Source organism: Geotrypetes seraphini, chromosome 3 (assembly GCF_902459505.1).
Source record: "Geotrypetes seraphini chromosome 3, aGeoSer1.1, whole genome shotgun sequence".
NCBI classification, from domain to species: domain Eukaryota; kingdom Metazoa; phylum Chordata; class Amphibia; order Gymnophiona; family Dermophiidae; genus Geotrypetes; species Geotrypetes seraphini.
This window is the reverse complement of record NC_047086.1, coordinates 188,958,799-188,979,661: the sequence shown is the minus strand read 5'-3', so window position 1 is coordinate 188,979,661 and position 20,863 is coordinate 188,958,799. Positions and strand designations below refer to the sequence as shown.

General features: G+C 43.7%; 1 protein-coding gene across 2 annotated transcripts in view; it reads right to left on the bottom strand.

Moving 5' to 3' along the window:
• COPZ1 (COPI coat complex subunit zeta 1) overlaps positions 1-20,863 on the bottom strand; it is a 74,284-nt gene that overhangs the window by 27,687 nt on the left and 25,734 nt on the right. For both annotated transcript variants that reach the window (XM_033938270.1, XM_033938269.1), the window contains exons 2-4: positions 6,627-6,695; positions 2,235-2,316; positions 1,337-1,428 (exon numbers count right to left, since the gene is read on the bottom strand). In XM_033938270.1, coding sequence (XP_033794161.1) covers positions 1,337-1,428; positions 2,235-2,316; positions 6,627-6,695 — 243 coding nt within the window. The remainder of the gene's footprint in view (positions 1-1,336; positions 1,429-2,234; positions 2,317-6,626; positions 6,696-20,863) is intronic.

The following is a 20,863-nucleotide window of genomic DNA, read 5'->3' as shown; positions in this document are numbered from 1 at the left end:
GGCCCTAGGATCCTGTGGGTTGGGCAGGGTAGGGGCGGGCCCGCCTCATTTGGACGGAGGCAAGCCTGCTGGCCATACGTGTGAGGAGCCGTCTGGTCCAACTTGGAAAGTAAGACTAAGGGGGTTCTGGGGTGGGAGGGTTCGTTGGGGGGGGGGGGGTCCAGCAGGAGGGGTTGGGTACCCTCCTGCCGGCGATCTTAGGGGAGGCCATTGGGAGGACCGGCAGGAGGGGTTGGGTACCCTTCTGCTGCGATTGTCGGGAGGGCCGTTGGGGGGGTCTACAGGAGGGGTTGGGTGCCCTCCTGCCGTGATCGCTGGGGGGAGGGGAGACTTGCAGCCATTTAAAGTACATGTCGTGTTTGTTTTTGCATTGCTAGCCCCAGGGGTGGTGGAAGATTAGTGATTGAAAAACTGTATGAAAAATAACTATTTTAAATTTAGTGATCAAAATGTGTCAGTTTTGAGAATTTATATTAATTAATTTTTTCTCTGCGTGTTTTGTTTTTGTATAGTTATTAACTAATATTTAACTAAGTTTTAAAGTTTTAAAGAATGTTTCCTTTATACGTAAATAAAGAAAAGTGAATGGGATTGCAGTGGCGGTGACGGGGCGGTGAATGGGGTGGCAGTGGCGGTGACGGGGCGGTGAAGAGGATGGTGAGCCAGCCTAGTCGGTGTGCCCGAATTCTGTAAGTGAATCGCGTCCTTCCTACTTTGCATGCCGTTCCCCCTCATTTGCATGCACAGATCGGAGGATGATCGGCACAGAGGTTTATAAATCAGGTCGGAGGAAAATCGGGTCACAAACTGATTGGTACACGATTGGTTTGCTTAGTGAATCATCTGGTACCTAAAACTGTGCTAGTACTTAATAGATACTGCTTTAGAATACAAAATGAATTTCTTGTTCTGCTCAACAATGTCCTTGGGGGTACCCAGTCAGGCTTTCAAGATATCTACAATGACTATGCATAAGAGAGCTCTGCATGCATACTTCTTTGCTCTGCAAATTTATCTTATGCATATTCATTGGGGATATCCTGAAAGGTGGACTGGGTGGGTCTGCCCCAAAGAATGAGTTGATAAACACTGATCTAAGATAAGGACCCAAATGATTAAAAATGGATTTTGTCCATCCTTGAGACAGGTATTAAACTAGTACTAGGCCACTTACTTGGGGGGGGGGGATCTCATTACTTCATTACCAAAGAATCAGCAATTCTTTTTTAGATCATTTCTCTCTCTCTAATTAAATGCTGGCTTCTGTCCTCCACCAAATAAATCACTGTTCAGCACAGGTTATAATCACTGGTGAAATCAGGTTAGAGGATCTTACCTCATTCTCATATGAACTGCCAATCACATAGAAATATAAATCAATGCTACTTTTATACACCACTGTCAGCCCTTCCAGAAGTGCAATCTCACCTGAGGGAGAGAAAGAAGGCAAGCAACAAATTACAACAGGGCACAATTTACAATCAGCTACTGCTGGCTACAAAGGGCTCTGTACTCTGATGTCTTTTACGTGATTTTTTACAAAGCATGTTGGAGTTTCCATTGTTGATAAATTTGCTGAAAGAATGTAACTATATGCCCCAGAATACTTCTAGGCAGTATTTTGATCATCTTTCCTGTCAGGACCGATGTACACCAGTGGAGACTGCACTTCTCAGTTCTAGAACAGCACAGGGCACTGGACAGCAAGACTGGCGTGCACCGAGAGCTTTGCCATGGAATGTTTATATAGTACCTGCCTCATTAGACCCATCAACTTTATGATGGAAAACACCACTCTTAAAATTTAAATGAAAACAGAGAAATTCAGGAATTACATAAGAGGTTAAACACAGATTTAAATGCTCCTACTCCTGCTTGGCTGCGATAGTAACATTTTAATTCTGTAAACAGCACATAACCTCAGCTTTAATTCCATGGTTAGAACGCAGAGCGGTCACCTTTAAAGATTTCATTTACCTGCCCTAATGGATATGGTACAATAGACATCAAGGCTGTTTAATTTGCCAAATGGGGCCAATAAATCGTGAAGGCAGACAGGTAGCTTAACAGCCAAACCTGAAGTCTTGAATTCCCTAGTGAGAGCTGTGCTTAACTCCATATTACTTGCAGAGTTTACTATTAAAATGCAGCGAGCATTCTCTCTCTCTCCCGTCCCCCACCCACACAGATACAAGAACACACAGACATAAGAATATAAAGCCAAGGTGCCATACTATCTGTTCGGTGAGTTTTGTTGAAAATGTTCTTCTCAAAAGCTTTCTGTTCTTTCACACTGGGATAGGTATCATCATAGTACTGCAGAAACAAAAAGAAAAAATCAACATGGATTCAGACAGCAGAGTATAAGGTAGCAAGTTCTGAGTCAATTCAGGAGAAAAGCACTAAACTGTAGTTTGAAACTACAATGGTGTTTTGGATACCGATGAAATATATCCTGCAAATGGATATCAGGCAGCCTGTGATTTCATGCCATTGGCATGACCACCACTGCAAATCTTTAAAGTCAGATAATCTATTGAAATTATTTTATGATGGCTACTGCCTAGAGCTTATGTGGCTGGGGGGAGTGGGGGGGGCGGCGAGAGATCTAGAAATTAATGTTCAAAGAGTATTTGATATGCAAATTAGATATGGAAGATTTACACAAGAATCAAACTCCATGGGATGGATCTGGGGTTCAGGTCTCATGTTTCCAGCATATAGTTTATTGATGCTTGATATACCATATTTACCAAACATACAGATTACATAAGAACATAAGAATTGCCGCTGCTCATGTGATGGCCCTTAGGTCAAAGACCAGTGCCTTACCTGCGTATGTTCTCTCTCTATTCAGGTACTCTATTTTTCCCTACATATGGTGCGGTCTGCCCTTCCACTGGTCACGGTCTTGTGATGCTGTGTGAATTTGCGCCTATTGCTCTTTAAGTACTATATAAATGTGCACTTCTGTTGAAACCCAGCAGTGCCCATGAACAATGCCAGAGGGTAGAGTTCAGAGAAAGTACAAACAACAGCAGGTAACTACAGCATTTCCAAAAAATTGTGATATCTATAGGAGAAAAGGAGAGGAGATCAGTCATCAAGGTGAGGGCAGGAGAGTAAACGCAGGGCAGTAAACAGATGCACAACTACTGAAGACAGAGAAAAGGGCTGGAACCGAAAAACTGGACCAATTAACTGATAGAGGAACTGACGACAAAGAGGAGCAGGCAACGTCAATAGAAAGAACTTTCTATTTAAAAAGTGTATATCCCAGATGCCAGAACCTCCCTGAAATATTCAAGTAAGGGAACAACGAAAGTCCTTGTATGGTAATTAGCAGGTAGCATTTCTCATTGGTATGCTCACAGTGCTCTACCACACAGATCCCTATAAGTGTTCATGAACAGCCACTTCCAGCACGTTCCTCCACCAGAGCTATGACAGGCCACCAAGGACAGAACCAGACTGACTGGCTGGCTACCCAAGGCATGCACAGTACCTCCAAACCTTCCCTCCCTCTGCTCTTCCCCAACTAATCAGTCGCAGTCAGTTGAGCTCAGACTATGATGGATTTGACATTTAGTAACTGCAAAAGGTTCTCTGCACAGTTACATTCAATTACCAGTGAAGCAGCTCTTGAATGCTGAGCCCTCCCTTATCCCCCCCACCACCCTGTTAATTGATTTATTCATTTTTAGAAAGTGAAGGGATGTGGGGGAGGGAGAGAAAGGGAAGGTGAATCTTACACAGTCCAAAGACTTTTAAATGGTTACTCTCAATGTCATTTTTCAGCACAACTCCAATACTGAACAAGTTTGCTTTTAATATTTTAATCACAGGTCAGTTTGATATATTTGTATAAACAGACATGGAGATTTATTACATAATGAATTGTCCTCCTATAGGATTACAAAAAATTTTACAATTATATTTTGGATCACTGATGCAGCCACCTCAGGCTATATAGTCAAGTTACAAATTTTGATACTAGTACCTTTAACAGCCTCCTAACGAGATAATCATTTTCCTTTCTTAGTTTGAGTTTACAAATGAAGCACATCAGCGAGTGCTAGGATTTGAAGTTAGACATATCACAGTTCTGAATTTCTTCTTTGAGTAGGTTTAATCCTTTTGCTTTAGAAATAATTGTTCCATCACCATGCTCCCCAATGGGGTTGGGTAGCAAGGCATTAATCCCCTCATATTCAACAGCATCAATTTTGCCTAAGGGCCAAAAGAAAGGCCTGGCTTCAAAATCTAGCTCTAAAATCCAGTGTTTACAAAAATCTTAGCCAAAAGGCTGAGACTAACTAGGCAGTAGTTCCCCAAATGGGAATCACAGAAATACAGTTGTTCCCCCTTTCTCCAGGTCTTCACTGTGATCTATGCTCAATAGAGGCAGTCAGCATGATGCTTTTGGGTCAGTGGAGCTTCACATGCCCTATCCCCTCCTGTCTGGACTTTCTGATAGACTGGAAACCCATGTAGAGTATTGGGGTCAGTGCATACCGACACACAAGATCCTGTGCCGACTGCTGCTGCCACTTTCATATAATGGTAAAATGGAGGAGGAAATGGATGAGAGAGAATAGGACAATTGGGATGGATGGGGTCTGCTATTTTGTATGCATTATTTTTAAGTGTTAAATAAGGTCATAATGAATAAAAGTTTGGAAAATGCTGCATTATACCATGCTTCCTCTCTTAGGACAGGGTCACATAATTTAGACACCCAAGGTTTGCTAACATTTCAGATTGTAAAATATGCACCACAGCTAATTCTACCAGCTAACCTGAGGAGACTGGTTTCATCTATCCCATACTATCTTAGAAAAACCCATAAAGCATTGTCATGTTCCATGAGTATGGAAAATAAAATTCAATGCCATACTAGTAAGATACTGGGGATTCTCTTGTTGCTCCTCCTAGGAGCAGTGCAGCTGCCTGAGGACCTGGGTTCAATTCCAACTGCAGCTGCTTGTGAACTCTGGCCAAATCACTTACTCCTCCACTGCCCCAGGTACAAAATAAGTATCTGTATTTAGTATGTAATCTGCTTCGATTGTAACCACAAAAAGGCAGTAGTATATCAAGTCCCATTCCCTTTCCCATCATGATCAGGGAAGCCTCATCTGAAGCTATCTCCAAGTATTCAAGTGTTTAGACCAGTGGTTCCTAATCCTGTCCTGGAGGACCACCAGCCAGTCAGATTTTCAGGATAGCCCTAATGAATATGCATGGAGCAGATTTGCATGCCTGTCACCTCCATTATATGCAAATCTCTCATGCATATTCATTAAGGCTATCCCAAAAACTCAACTGGCTAGTGGTCTTCCTGGCCAGGGTTGGGAACCACTGGTTTAGACAAAATTTACAGTCACATAAACAGGCTGGAAATGAAAGATCAAATCCTACTACTGCCACTTGTGCCTTTCTCCCCCCCCCCCCCCAACCTTTTGTTTCTCCCTTCAACTGTTCTTTCCCATCAAGACTGTAGTTCCTCTCTTTTTTCCTATCGTTCTAATTTGTCTTAACTGGTCTGTTTGTTAAACTAATTTCCCCAGTAAGGTCTGCTTTTATTAATTCAGTCTGTTTATATGTATTTTATATAACATCTGATTTTATTAATTTAGTAATATTAATTATGTTTTATGCAACTCTCTATTATTAATTTATACCATCCTAGAAGTCCGATTAGGCAGTATATCAAATTTTTAATAAACTTGGAAACTTACGGCCTCTTTTACAAAGCCACGCTAGCAGCTGCCGCGTGGCAACAGCCCCGAAGCCCTTTAAATCTCTATGGGCTTCAGGGCCGTTAGTGCAGTGCAGCTGCTAGCACGGCTTTGTAAAAGAGGCCGTTAGTGACTCTTGGGATTTTGGGACAGTCAGGACCTTCCCCATGCCTCAAATAGCTACACAACAGTGTTTAGATAGAATTCACTGTAGCTCATTTTAATTTGCAACAAGTTGTTAGTCAATATTTTCTGGATTAAATAGTATAAATTCCATCAATGAACTTGAGTTTGATTCTTAAGTCTGATCTTCCATTCCCAAGGTTGGTTAAGGATGCTGTAGAGACAGCACCCACACAAGTAGAGAAGTGCCATGGACAGGCTAGTATAATATGCCATTTGGTAAGATTTATAGTTTTATACATTTTCAGATAAGAGAGAACTAATGTTGGCATTATTTCACTTCATTTTATGTTTAGAGTGATTTTGGCATTTGATTTTAATTGTGTATTGCTTATAATTTTATTATAGATGTTGTATTTCATCTGCCATTCGTCATTGTACAATGGTGGCATGCAGTGGCCAAATTTAAGGCTCAAGATTGTAGGTTTATGGAAAGAGCCTTAGTACAGCGATGAATGAACTAGTTGTCAGAAGAGGTGGTGGGGGTTGCAGGGAATTGAAGTATAAATAGGGAAGAAATTCCCCAAGTAATTGTGATTGGAGGTTCAGGGTGCAAAATCCTATTTCTGGTTAGAAACTTGAGCTGGAACAGAAAGAAACCATCAGGTAAAAATAAAATAGAAAAAAGAAGTTAAACAAAAGAACAGGAGCAGGCAGAAATCAGAGAAGTTCCTCAAACAGGAATTTCTCTGTTCTTCTTACCTTAGCAAAGAGGCGATCTCCATCATTATCCAGAATGAGCACAGCCTTCACAGTGTACAGAGATGGCTCCTGCAGAAAGACACACACTGTCTCTTTATAATACATCCATATACCCATCAATGAAGGCAAGACTGGCTGGGCTAAGACCACAGAAGCTTGACTGTGGGAGGCTAGTTTCCTATAGAATCTACCAGGAGCAGCACACGCATCAACCTCATCCTACAATACTTGCAATTATTCCTCAACATTCCAACCAGAAGGCTCACGAGATGGGGATAAAGGGGAATAGCAGCTTCTACTTAGCTCTTTTGAGTTCATGTCATTACTTTTCTTCCTTAGGCTCTATTTAAGTCTACAACACTTAACAAAACAGGGGATGTGCCATCATTTCAACATTTACCATCTCATTTAAAGCCTGAAAACAGGGAAAAAGCCCGAAATTGTTTTTTCCCTCCTTGTCAGATTGTGTGTGCATGCGCCCCATGGGTAGAAAACAGTGAACACATTTTGTAAGCAGTCCATACTATTTTTAATATGGTCCCCAAAATGGAAAACATGCACATGAAAATTTTTCATATACGACATGGGAAGCTAAAAACAAAAATAAAACACCCCAAAACAAAATTTTGGTACGGTCTTCTCCCCACTCTCTTCCCCATTTCCCAGCATCTTCTCTCCACTGTCTTCCACATTTCCCTTCAGCATCTGTTCCTCTCCACCCCACCTTTCCTCTCCCTTTCTTCCTCCCTGCCCCTTGCCTTTGTGGCACTTCCCCCCCCCCCTCGCAGCGAGAACACCTCTTAGCCGCTTCCGCCATGCACTCCACCACCCCCCCTCCCAGACAGCAGGCCCCATTCGACTAAAAAAACTAAACTGTGAGTCCTCAATTTAAAAGGCAGAAGGAGTGTTTCCTGCTTGCAGTGCACAACTGTGCCGACAAACCTCCCTGCCCTTTACCTTTGGCCGGCAATTTCTAAATTGCCTTCCTACGAGCAGCCAGAGCATTGAAGTTGCATGTGGTTGCCGGAAAGGTCGTCTCTGATGGAACTTCCGGTTGTGTCAGAGATGACCTTTACGACAGCCACACGCAGCTTCAACGCTCCGGCTGCTCATACGAAAGCAATTTAGAAATCGCCTGCCACGAAGGTAAGGGGTAGGGAGGGAGTAGGGAGATGTTTGGACTGGGCGGCGGCAGCAGCGATCAGTAAGGAGGGAGGAAGCGCGATAGGTGACCTTGTGTGTTCCCTCCCTTAACTGCGGGGACAAGGCCATTCACTGCTCCAAGGAGTGGTGAATGGCCTTGGCCCGTAGCCATGGTGAACAGTTTTTTCCCCACCGTTTTGGCAGGTTTAACAGCGGCTAGCCGCAGGTAACAGCCACCGTGTCATTCTCTGATGTCTATCATACATCCCCTCTCCCGCCTTACCTCCAAAGTATACATGTTGAGATCTTTAAGCCTGTCCCTATATGCCTTATGATAAAGATACCAACCATTTTAGTAGTTTTCCTCTGAACCAACTCCATCCTGTTTATATCTTTTTGAAGGTGTGGTCTTCAGACTTGTACACAATATTCCAAATAAGGTCTCACCAGAATCTTATAAAGGGATATCAATATCTTTTTTTCCTACTGGCCATACTTCTCCTTTTGCACCCTAGCATCCTTCTAGCTTTCAGTCGCCTTTTCAACCTCTTTGGCCACCTTAAGATCATATATTATCACACTCAAGTACCGCTCCTCTTTCATGCACAAAAGTTCTTCAACCCTAAACTGTACCGTTCCCTCATGTTCTTGCAGCCCAAAAGCATAAGCATGCATTTCTTAGCACTAAATCTTAGCTGGCAAAATTTCAGACAAGCTACCTTGTGTTATTCACACCATCAAGGATGCTTACTTTAGTGAAAATTTTGGTATTATCCGTGAAGAGGCAAAACTTACCCAATAGCCCTTCAGCAATATCACTTACAAAAATGTTAAAAAGAAGAGGCCCAAAAACAGAACCTTGAGGCACACACTAGTAACATCCCTTTCCTCAGAGGAATCTCCATTGACCACTACCCTCTATCGCCTTCCATTCAACCAGTTCCTGACCCAGACTGTCACTGAGGCACACACCGAGGGCACTCAGCTTATTTATTAGATGCCTGTGTGTAACACTGTCAAAGGCTTTGCTAAAATCTAAATACACCACATATAGTGCATTCCCTCTATCCAATTTTCTGGTCACCCAGTAAAAAAAATTGATCAGATTTATCTTACAAGACCTGCCTCTAGTGAATCCATATTGCCTTGGGTTCTGTAATCCACTAGATTCCAGAAACATCACTATTCTCAGTTTTAAAAGTGTTTCCATCAATTTACTTACCACAGAAGTTGGACTTACTGGCCTATATTTCCCTACTTTTGTGGGGAAATATAGGCCTTCTCCAATCCTCCAGTACTACTCCTGACTCTAAAGAAGCATTGAAAGGGTCATCCAGTGGAGCTGGCAGAACTTCCCTAAGTTCCTTCGGTATCCTCGGATGTACACCATCCGGCTCCATCACTTTGTCCTTTTTTAGTTTAGCTAGCTCCTCATGAACACAATCCTCTGAAAATCGATCAGGGTCTACCACACCTCCATCCCTATTTATATTTGTCTTATGTGGTCCCACTCCCAGCACTTCAGCTATAAACACAAAACGGAAATATTCCTCTCCTTCACCTTTGGTCTCACAATGTTACTTTTGCACTTCTTCCTATTACTAATATATCTAAAAGTGCCTTGTTCCCCCTGTTTTACTGTGTCAGCTATTTTTTCTTCCATTTGCATCTTTGCTTTCCCGCCTACTCAACCAGCCTCTTAAGTTTTCCAGATATTTTTACCCGTCTTCCTCTTTCTGTGATTGTAATTTATGAAAGTTAACCTCTTTCTTTACCTTCTCAGCTACTACTTTTGAGAACCAGAGCAGCCTTCTTTTCCTTACTTTTCCTACAAAATGGCTGGTTGCCCTTACAATAGCTCCTTTCACTTTTGCTTTCCTACTTCTTCCTGATGTTCCCATCCAGACAAAAATTCCTTAATGTAATCCCCAATCCAAAGCCAGTTTTTTGTTGTTTTTTTTAAAGTCTAGAACCTTTACTTTTTAATGAGCCCTCTCTACACCTATCTTAATATTAAACCACAACATGCAGTGATCACTGGATACCAGATCATCCATTGTAACATCAGATACATTTTCCATTAGGACACCATCCCATGTGGGTTCCATTACCAACTGCTAGAACAGTTCTCCTTGTAGAGAATCCAGGATCTCCACTTCTAGAAGACCCCACAACAGGGATACCCCAATCAATATTGGCATGTTAAAATCATATTACGAATACTTCCCCTTTTACAGCTATATTCTGAATGTCTACTACAGGCAGTCCCTGGTTTAAAGAAAGCCTGACTTATGTGGGATTGGTACTTTACGAACTGGGGTCCTGCTTTTCCATTCATGTGCCAATGTGACCCTCTTCCTCCCTTCCTGTCACAATGCGCCCCACGTCCTCCTCCTCACTTCCCTCCCTCCCAGTGTTACCTCCTTTGGCCAGTTACCTCCTCCCTACTGTACGTCTCTTCTCAAAGCTGCAGCCACAGGTCCTGCATACAGCTCGCAGCTGACCCGGAAGCCTTCCCTCTGCTGGTAAAGCTTCCGGGTCAGCTGTGGGCTGCATGCAGGACCTGTGGCTGCAGCTTTGAGAAGAGAATGGCAGTGATGAGGGAGCTGGTCAGAGAAGGTAACACCCAAAGGAGGGAGGCAAGTGAGGACGACGAGGGGCGCGTTGGGACATAGAGGGAGTTAGAGGGGCACACTGGGACAGGAAGGAAAGGCTTCAGTGTCAACTGCAGGCCATGTTTAGGAACTGCGGCTGCAACTTTGAGAAGAGTATGGCAGGGAGGGAGCCGGCCAGAGGAGGTAACACCTGCGGGAGGCAAATGAGGAGGACGACGAAGGGCGCTTTGGGACACAGAAGAGAGGAAACTTCAAAGGATGGAAGGAGGGAGGGAAGCATGAACTTGGGACACAAAATGGATGAATGGAGTGAGGGAAAGAGATGCTGAGGTGGGAGAGGGAATAGAATTGTTGGGCATAGGAGTCTGAGTGAGAGGGAAAGAGATGGTGCACATGAGGAAATAAAGGAGAATTATTGGGCATAGAGAGGGAGAGAAATATTGGACATTGTGGTGGGAAAGGTGTGAGGTACAGATGCATGGGAAAGAGATAAGAGGGGAAAATGTTGCATGTGGTGGTAAAGAGGGAACAGGGGGATGGATGAACAACTTAAGTGTAAGCCTCCTATCTTTTCTATTTAAACTACAGTACTTTATTTTGAGGACTGTTTCTTTAAATGTTTAATGTTTTTATAGACTGTGTACGGTACAGGATCCGAGATACATACAAATTCAACTTAAGAATGGTTTTAAAAAATGGAACCCGTTCTTAACCCTGGGATTGCCTTTATTAAATCTCTATTTCTTCTGTCTGTGCAGGCCTATATATCACACCTTGGCTGTTCCAAGGTGTTGTCAAGATAACATGTCTGAGCAATAGTATATATGTACAGTACATACACAAAACATATAGTTTAAGGATACACCCATTGTACATATAGGTTAAACAGATAGAGCTGCAAATGGTCACAACCCTTCTATTGCTTTGAGTGAAGGCTGACTGCCTAGGGACTAGTTATGTTACAGCAATACTGCAATAATCCCGATACCCACCCACCAGCATGGGAATCTCTTGCTTTCTCACCTTAGATTGTTACTGGGAAACACAGTACATGCAGATGAGTACTCAGCAGTGTTTTATGAATCCCTGCAGTGAGTAGATATTGTAACAACTCCAGCAGAATGAGCTATGGCTGGAGAGCAATGCTGCAACACAAATGTTAAAATGCTGCTATTAGCTGCATTACTAGTGTTCCCCCATTACTACAGATTTTAAAGAACACGCCATGTATACACATGTCTACACTCTGAATCCACGATCACAGTCTGGGATTAGAAAGTCCTGATACTCCGAGGAAAGCTTCTTTGCTGGATGCTGGAAAGCTCTCGAGACAAAGTTCTGTGATGCACTGACTTGCAGTTATTTACAGTCAGAGTGTATGACAGAACTTCACCTCAAATGCCGAGCCCATTGGATGTCCAGGGTGATGTGAAGATATCAATTTGTTTGGACCACCAATAGGAGACACTCCCAACCCCACCCTACTGATGAATATGCTATAAGAGAATTCAGAAAAGGATTAACATGTACAATGGGACACTCAACATTTTTTTAATGGGAAATGAGACCATGTTATAATCAAGATGTTTATGAGAAACCCTATATGAAGGCCTACTAGATCATATAATGTCTTGGGGCTATGCTTTGGGACAAATACAGAGGATAAACATGGCCCTTTTCTTTCTGTTGAGTACAAAGAGAAACACACATAGGAACCCATTCACAAACTAACTTAAGTTTAATGCAATGGCTTCAGTACTAACTCAATGACTGTTGGACTCTTATCACCTGCGCTAATGCAGTGATGGGAGTTTGTGATGTCACCGATTACAAAAACACTGTAGAGAGAAAACTGCTTTTACCTCCTTTTTGCCAAGAGAGGGAGCAGGGCTGTGGGTAACCTATTCCTCAGAAAGGAAAAAGGTTATGATCTTTTTACCTCCTTTACATCAAAGCGAAAACAGGGAATTGCTGAAGTCCTAAGACTACTAAAGTATAGGCTGGAATTGCTTGGAGAAAAAAAAATTCAGGGTGGCAAGGTGTCTTACACTGGAAAAGCACCTATTAAGAGTCCCTTTTGAGAATCTCATGCAATACAGAATTGGGGCTGAGATTCCTTAAAGTATTTTGCTTGCCAAAGGAAGCTTTCCTGATTGTGAGAGGCAAGCAAAGAGACTCCTGACAGACGAGTCTGAGTATCATGGAGCATGAAGAGGAGAGCAAAATTTCTAAGGTTAAAGGATGAAGGGAAAAGGAAGCTAAGTTCCCTTTCCTACCAACAAATGAAGGTATAAGCTGAAATTTCCTGCAACATAATATATGCTGGTGTCCTGTTGGGATTTTTTTGGGGTATGCCACTGTTAAAAAGTAGTGTAAGGTCCTATAAGCCACTCCAAAGCCTCATCTGTCATTGCAACAAAATTAAACTTCCACAATTTAACCTCTCCGAGAAAAAGAACTTCTTAACATTACTCTTGTCTATCACCCCTCAACCTCAATTTATATCCTCTAGTTTTACCTTCTCTGGAAAAGATTTGGTTCTATATTTATACCTTTGAAATACAGTATTTAAATGTCTGTATCATATCACCCCTGTCCCTCCTTTCCTCCAGAGTATAAATGTTGAGGTCTTCTAGTCTCTTCTTATACTTCTTTTGGCGCAAATCCTACCTTTAGTAAAGCCATGTTGTTTTGGATCTTGTAATCCATTTGATTCTAGGAATTTCACTATCCTCTCCTTCTGCAATGCTTTCATTATTTTTCCAGTAACCAAAGTGAGGATTACCAGTCTGTAGTTTTCCTCTTCATCTCTCTGGCCACTTTTGTGAAGAGGAACCACATCTGCTCTTCTCCAATCCCACGGAACCTCTCCTGACTCCAGGAATTTATTGAACAGATATTAAGTGGACCTGCCAGAACCTCTCTGAGCTCCCTCAATATCCTGGAATGGATCCTATCTGGTCCCATAGCTTTGCACCTTCAATTTTCAAGTTGTTCATAAACAAACACTTTTTTCTATGAAGGGCACAGTATCCACTCCATTCTCGTGTGTAATTTTGTCAGCCAATCACAGTCCTTCTCCAGGATTTTCTTCCATGAACACAGATGTATTTAACATGTTTGCTTTTTCCTTATTACTCTCTCCACACAGCTATTCATAGCTTCTTTCAGTCTCACAATCTCATTTTTCATCTTCCTTCTTTTACTAATATATCTGAAAAAATTTTGTCTCCTTTTTTTAATATTTCTAGCCATTTGTCCTAGCATTTTCGCCAGATGTCTTGCTCTCTTGGCTTCTTTCATTTTCATCCAGTATTCCTTTCTGTGCTCTTCATGAAATATAAAAATACTCAAGAACACCAACCAACTCTTTTGCCTTTATTTTCTCTGCTAGTTCGAAGAACCATATCTGTTTCCTTTTTCTCTGGTTTTTATTTATTTTCCTCACATAAAGGTCGGTAGCCATTTTTTTATTGCTCCTTTCAGCTTGGACTACTGTTTTCCCACTCCTCTTATGTCCTCTCATTCTAATAGCTCTTTCTTCAGATACTCCTCCATTTTTACTAAAGTCCACATGTTTGAAACCCACGACACTTAAGGCTACCCTCCACTTTAGTTGTTATATCAAACCAAACCATTTGATGACTACCATCCAAGTGGGCACCCACTTGGACATTAAAGGCACTTCCTCCATTTGTGAGGATCAGATCCAGAACCGATTTTTTCCCTCTTCGGTTCTATTACCATGCAGTCAGCTTGCTACTAGTTGAGCTCCCACAGTAGCTAGTGTCTCTCTTTCCCCTCCCAAAGCCCTACGTTGGGCTTTTATTTTTTTTCAAACTTGTTCCTCAAACAGCAGGACATCAAAAGCATCAAAGATTGATCTTGACATGAATGTCCTGTTCTCAAGGAGATTATGTAAAGTTTTAAGAAAGTCAGGAAGTTGGTATACAGGAATGAATTGTTCAAAATGAGACAGGTATTGAACTAAATGCTTAAAATAGAATATTTAGTTATTTATGTATTTATATACTACTTATAGCCAAAGTGGTTTTACATTCAGGTACTCAAGAATTTTTCTCTATCTGTCCCAGGGGCAAAAGGGGGATTAAGAGACTTGCCCAGGGTCTCACAAGGAGCAGCATTCTGGTAGATGTGACGTCCAAATTTGTCCATAGTTTTTCCCTCCCGTCCAGGAGGGACTGTAGCATCGACCTTGGAAGGATGGGATCTCTTCAAGGACGATTCAACAAGCAGGGATTGATGAGATAACTGTGAGTTGTCAAAGCCCTTACGATGCACAGTCTTATACCTTAAGTCCAATTTTCCTGGAACTGCTGGTATAGAAAAGGGAGTCTCCATGCATCGAGCAAAAGTCTGGTCTAAAAGCTTATGAAGTGGAAGCTTGAGAGACTCTGCTGGAGGTTGAGGAAGATGCATGACTTCGAGATATTCCTTAGAATATTTGGAGCCAGTATCCAATTTGACGTCCAAGTGCACAGCCATCTGTTGGAGGAAAGAGGAGAAAGATAGCTGATCCGGCGATGCCTTGTCTCGAGAAGGACTCGAGGACGTCGAGGCAGCATGCGTCGAAGAAGCAGCTTCAACATGGAAAAAAGTGTCATAGGAACCCGGTGACTTGGATGAGGCAATCGAGCCTGGAATATCCTCGAGGTCTGGCATCGGAGACCTCGAACGAGGAGTAGGTGGTCTGGTCGAGGTTGGAGTAGAGCGAGGCTTCGAGGAAGATGGTTTATTCTGCGAAGAACGATGCCTGGAAGAATGCCTCAATGAAGGTCTCGAATGATGGTGAGATCTGTGTCTAGAACCAGATCTTGAGAATCAAAGAGATTTTGCCTCAGAGACAGAAGCAACCGATGCCAATGTATGAATAGGACTAGAGGCTGTAGATCGAAGCTCCAGAGGCTTGGAAGAGGAACCTCGATGCACTCGCAAAGACTCTGCTCCTTGCTGAGAGTGTGAGGAGTCTGTCAATGCACTCGCAAAGAATCTATTCCTTGCTTTTTGTGCTTGGATGGCAGACCAGACATTCGCAGAGACTCTACTACCTGCAAAGAGTGTGACTCCTACTGGGACGTAGGAAGCGGCTCAACCTCGCGGGAGTCTGTTGAATGCCCAGGCAGGATAATAGGAAGCAGTTTAGGACCCATAATGGTAAGTTACTGAAGAAACTGCTTCTCTAAAATGGTCTGGAAAGAAGCCGGCAAGATGGGATCCGCGTCTGAAACCGGACCACCTGCCTTGGCTGGAGGTTCCTTCGAGGCAGTGTGAGTGTGCTTCGACTTAGTAGTCTTAGACACCTTAATCACCACCGGCGGAACCAACTGCTGAGCTATCTGACCTGAGGAAACAGGGGAAGATACAGCAGATGATGTTGAAGCAAGAGCCGCTGCAAACGATGAAGGTTTGATGAGGCTCGAGGTGGAAGCAGGAGGCGCAGAAGGAGGCTCGATGGAAGTCGAGGCCGAAGACGCCATCGAAGTCGAGGGATTAGTCGAAGACTCCATCTCGAAGAGCTTGTCCACCAGAATGCAACGACGCTTAAAAGCACGAGGCTGAAGTGTTTGGCAAGGCAGACACAACGTGGGATGCTGTTTAGGGCCAAGGCACTTGAGGCAGCGTCTATGAGGGTCCGCGAGAGAGATTGCATGCCGACACTTGGTACACTTTTTAAAGCCTGTAGCAGGCCGGTACATAGACCGAAAAATAGCCGCCGCGAAGTCAAAGCTGGTGGGCTGCGGCCAAGTGGCCCGTCCCAGAGAACGGACGGAAAATGTTGGTTTTTTTTAATAAAACAAAATAAAACAGCGATTCGTGAAGAAAAAACATCAACCGCGGTTGTAGAGAAGGCAAAAGAGAACAAAGTTGAACGCAGAGAGTCAAAGACGGTCTTCTCGGCTCCGCGGAAAACTAAGAACTGAGGAGACGCACCCTGTGCTGTCTCTCTCAATAAAAGACTATGGACTTTTTCTCCAGGAAATTGTCCAAACCTTTCTTAAAACCAGCTACGCTATCCGTTCTTAGGAATAGATGGGAAGGGATAGATTGGAGTCCTTCTGTTGTAAAATTGAGAGACCCTTCTCGGACCCTAAGATCAGCAGATCAAAACTTACTGACTGTTTCTTCCATCAAAGAATTCTACTACACTAGGAAAATTAACTTCTCTGTAGTTGCTCCAACCTTATGGAACGCCACCATGCCACCTCAACTTCGTCATGAAAATCTTCTCGTTAAATTCAAGACCAAACTAAAAACATTTCTTTTTCAAGATGCATATCATAACCTATAAATACCTCCTTTCCCAAAACCAGTAAAACCATCTCAACCGCTTTTATGAAGTGACCCTATCCCTGATGTCATATCCCCCCCTCCTCCCTTTCTTTTAAATTTTGTTTTAATAATGTACTTATTGACCCTTCCTTCCCCTTATTACCCTCAAATTCATGTAAGTTCTTGTTTATCGTCTTTTTAATATTCACTCCTCCTTTTAATAATTACACACACACATATATATATATGTGTGTGTGTGTGTGTAATTATTATTTTACCTTTTATTTCATTTTTTTTTAGCACTGTAAACCGGCCAGATACATGTTGATGGTCGGTATATTAAACATAACAAAACTTGAAACTTGGCTACAATGCTGATTACGCCGGGATGGATTCCTTAGTCTCCTTCAGTGCTAGTCCAACGTTTATAAGGAAGTGCTCCGATGATGGGACCTAGACTTGCAGTACCTTGGAGCCTCAGTATCTTGGAGCCTCAGTCATGCTCAGACTGGGCCAATACCGGAGGAGTCTGTGCAGTAGTTGGTTTCAATTGGCCTCGAAGAATCACTGCTAGTTCCTTTTGAAGTAGTTCTCGCAGTTGATCCTGGTTGGTAGGATGCGGTACCATGGACAGTACCGATGGTATAGGGTGTCAAGGCATTGATGACCTTGATGTTGAGGCATGCCTCAGAGGGGGGCACCTCCTGAAATGATAGGGAGCAAAATTGCTGTTGACGCCGTTTGGCATGTACCTTTTTCAGTGCTATAGATGCTGGCATAGTTTGGCGAGGTGAGGCATGGGAATCCTTCTTAGCCTGTTTACTTGATGGTGTTGGCTTTGGTACAGAGGCAGCAGACACCAAATGATGTGATGATTGTGCTGACTTTGACGTGATGATTGTGCTGACTTTGACGAAGTGTTGAGGACATCTGTGATGAATTTTGGGGTCCAAACGGTTTCTCCGGTTGCAGACATCAAACCTTCAAAGAACATTTTTGTAACTCTGAACAACATTGACAAGAGTCTACCCGGTGCTCAGGACTAAGGCACTGAAGACACCAAATATGTGGGTCAGTGACTGATATGGCCCTATTGCATTGCATCTCTTGAAGCTGGTAGAAGGCTTCAACACTGAGTGGAAAACTACCGATGCGAGATCGAAGGAATCAATTTTTCCTCCAAAAGGTCAAATAAATTTGTGACCAAAAGAGAGTCAATGCCACCGACCAGAAAACCAGTTGAAGGAAGGCTGAAGTAAAAATTTTGAAACAAGACTCAGAGAAAATAAAGTAATATCAAAGAAAAAAAAGTAATGAAGAAAATCAATATGGGAAGGCACAAAAAGAGACTCTAATGACACGTTGCCTTAGCTCTGCAGAAAACTAAGAATTAATGGTCCCATGAGCCAATGTTGGGCGGGAAGGCACTCACGTATGCACAGTACGGGCAGTTTCAAGACTTCTAAAGAAGTTCAAGTAACAGTACACTTTTGCACTGACCGTACTGGGCTCCGTGGATGACGTCACCCATCACCCATCTGTGAGAATATGTTACCTGTTTGTTCTGGGATAAAGTAAAGAACCACTTGCCATATAGACAGAGTCAGAATGTATCCGAATAACCTGGCAGAAAACAGATAAGAGTGACCCAGGCACACTGCTTCTGGGGATAGCAGACAGGAATGAGGGACACTGCATAAGCTGCACCTGGTTGAGGAGCCCTCCGCTCCCCAGCTAGGAATAGTAAGGAAGGCAGCAAACCCAGGACAGGGAATGGACAAGCATACCACAATGATATAGGTACACAATCACCCCCTTTAAAAGGGAATTGGGCAAAGGCATCTAACCACCGAGGGACACCGTCTGGTGCCCTCTGCTGGCAGCCCCACCAAACTAAGAAGATAGCACTAGAAGGGTAGAGACTCCCTAAGTCCTGGAGCAACCCCGAGGCAAAAGCAGTACACAGTGCACCAAGTGCAGAGGATCCAGAGCCCACCAAAATGGCATCCCCTGCATCCCTCTCCAACCCCCCCTCCCCCCACCGAGAGAAAATGAAACCCAGGGAAGATGCCAGGCAAACAACCCTACCCAGGCCACTATAGCCGGTAAGAAAAAATCACAAAGATCACATCTTGCCAATGAATAAAAGCACAGCACAGGAAAATCCTTTCAGCTCTGCAACCCACTATGGCAGGAGGAGCAAGAAAAAACTGTAAGGTCTTGCCACACTTTTTTTTTTTTTTAATGCTTGTGCACAGCATCTCCCATGAGACAAGGCATGGACTGCTCCTGCCAAAAATAAGACGGTGGCTTAACTCCGATGCCCACTCACACTCTACAAGGCATCTGTCCACTGCTCTGGGTCTTATGTACAGCATGTCAATTGGGGCTCTCGTTCGCTACTTGGCAACATCTCCCTGAATACCCACACAGCAACAAAAATCCTGAAATAAAGCCAATCAGGGGTAAAACACTTCTTGCCAACTATGGAGCCACTGCCAGACTCAAAGAGCAGCCATGGATCACATGGCTGCCTGACCTAACAGGCATCCATGGTACCACCACGGGAAGCTGCCCAGCCAGCACTCACCTTCTTGCTAAAATTGGCCACCGCTCAGAATGGGATATCTGCTGAAGGAAGGCCATGAAGTCATTAATTGGCCCGACAGGCTTTCCCACGATCCCAAGGGCCGCGCCGGAGAGTCGAAGGGTATGCACTGGAAACAGTGTGTCACTGCTTTCCCAAATCTGACCTAATAGACACGCTTTAACATGACTGTCTATCGTGGGAGAACCACTGCAGCCCAAGTGAACTGGTTTTTTTTTTTTAAAGGTAACCTGGGCCAAAGTGACAAAACTAACTGTAATAAGAGATGATACACACACAGCCGACTACTAACGTTATTTTTCAAGGCCTCTGGTCCATTGCACTCTCTTTGGGTTTAGCCAACCTGAAATTTTTTAAGGTGAAGAAGGAGCTAGGAGTGCAGAATAAAGCTCAAGTGGGGCTTCTGAGGATGGGTAGGGAACTGGCTATATCCATCATCTATACCCTGAAAAGGCACCCAAGGAGCCTATCCCCATGCTTGCTGAGTCAGCATAACTAAAACAGGAACGCAGCTGCACCAAGCCTTGCTCACAGACCATGCTGAGCAGTAGATAAGACCATGAGCAGGACATCCATCTGCCTGCGGAAATAGAGAATACTCAACTTTGTGAGAGAGAATACTCAACTTTGTGCTCTCTATCTCTGCCTGCTGGTAGGTGGACTTAACCCATATTCTTCTGGATTCATCTGCCTGCTGATAAGGAACTGCATTTAGAAATCTTAATGTGACTGGACAAAGGAAACACAAGCCACAGCTGAGCTCTGCATCAAGCCAGCAGATCACTAACTCCATGCACGTATTAGTAGCTTCAGGGAGGTAAAGAAAGCAGATACTTAGCTCTCACTGTGAAATACGATGTTCTGTCTCTCTAGTTCAGTGGTCTTCACTGCAAGGTCTGTGAGACTATCCAGAGTCCTCCTTCTCTCACCATTTTCGCTCCCGGCAGTACTGTTCTTACTCTTCTGGCCACTCGCTCTCTCTGCTACTACTTCCTGCCTATGCAAGGACAGTAGCAGATCTCAAGCATCCATGACGCCGAAGGCATATGTACTTCACTCAAGCTTCCGGCAGCCCCAAGAGTAAGAGCAGCACTGCTGGGAACAAGAATGGTGAGCAAGCACCAGATCCTGTGGGTGGGGGAAGGGCATGGAAATTGCATGGGGAGGGTAAGAGAACTCTTGGACCGCTGAAATGGGGAGGAAAGGGAAAGAAAGATGCCAAACCTCCAGGGGAAGAAAGAGAAGGGGGGAGAATAGAGATTTCAGACCATGCGAGGGGGGAAGGAGAGAGATAAAGGGAGGGTAATGATATTATGGACTGCAGAGATGGGGAGAAAGGACAAGAAAGATGCCAGACCTCCAGGGAAAGGAAGGAAAGGGGCAGAGATGGCAGACGATAAGAGGGAGAGAGAGATGCCAAACAAAAGGGAAGACAGAAAGAGGGGGGGGGGAGGAAAGGAAAATAGAGAAAGATGTGAGACCAGAGAAGGTAAGGAGGAAGGAGAGATGCCAGACCAAGGCAGGGGGAGGGGGAAGGGAAAGGGAAAGGGAAGAGCAGAGATACCAGACCACAAAGGAGG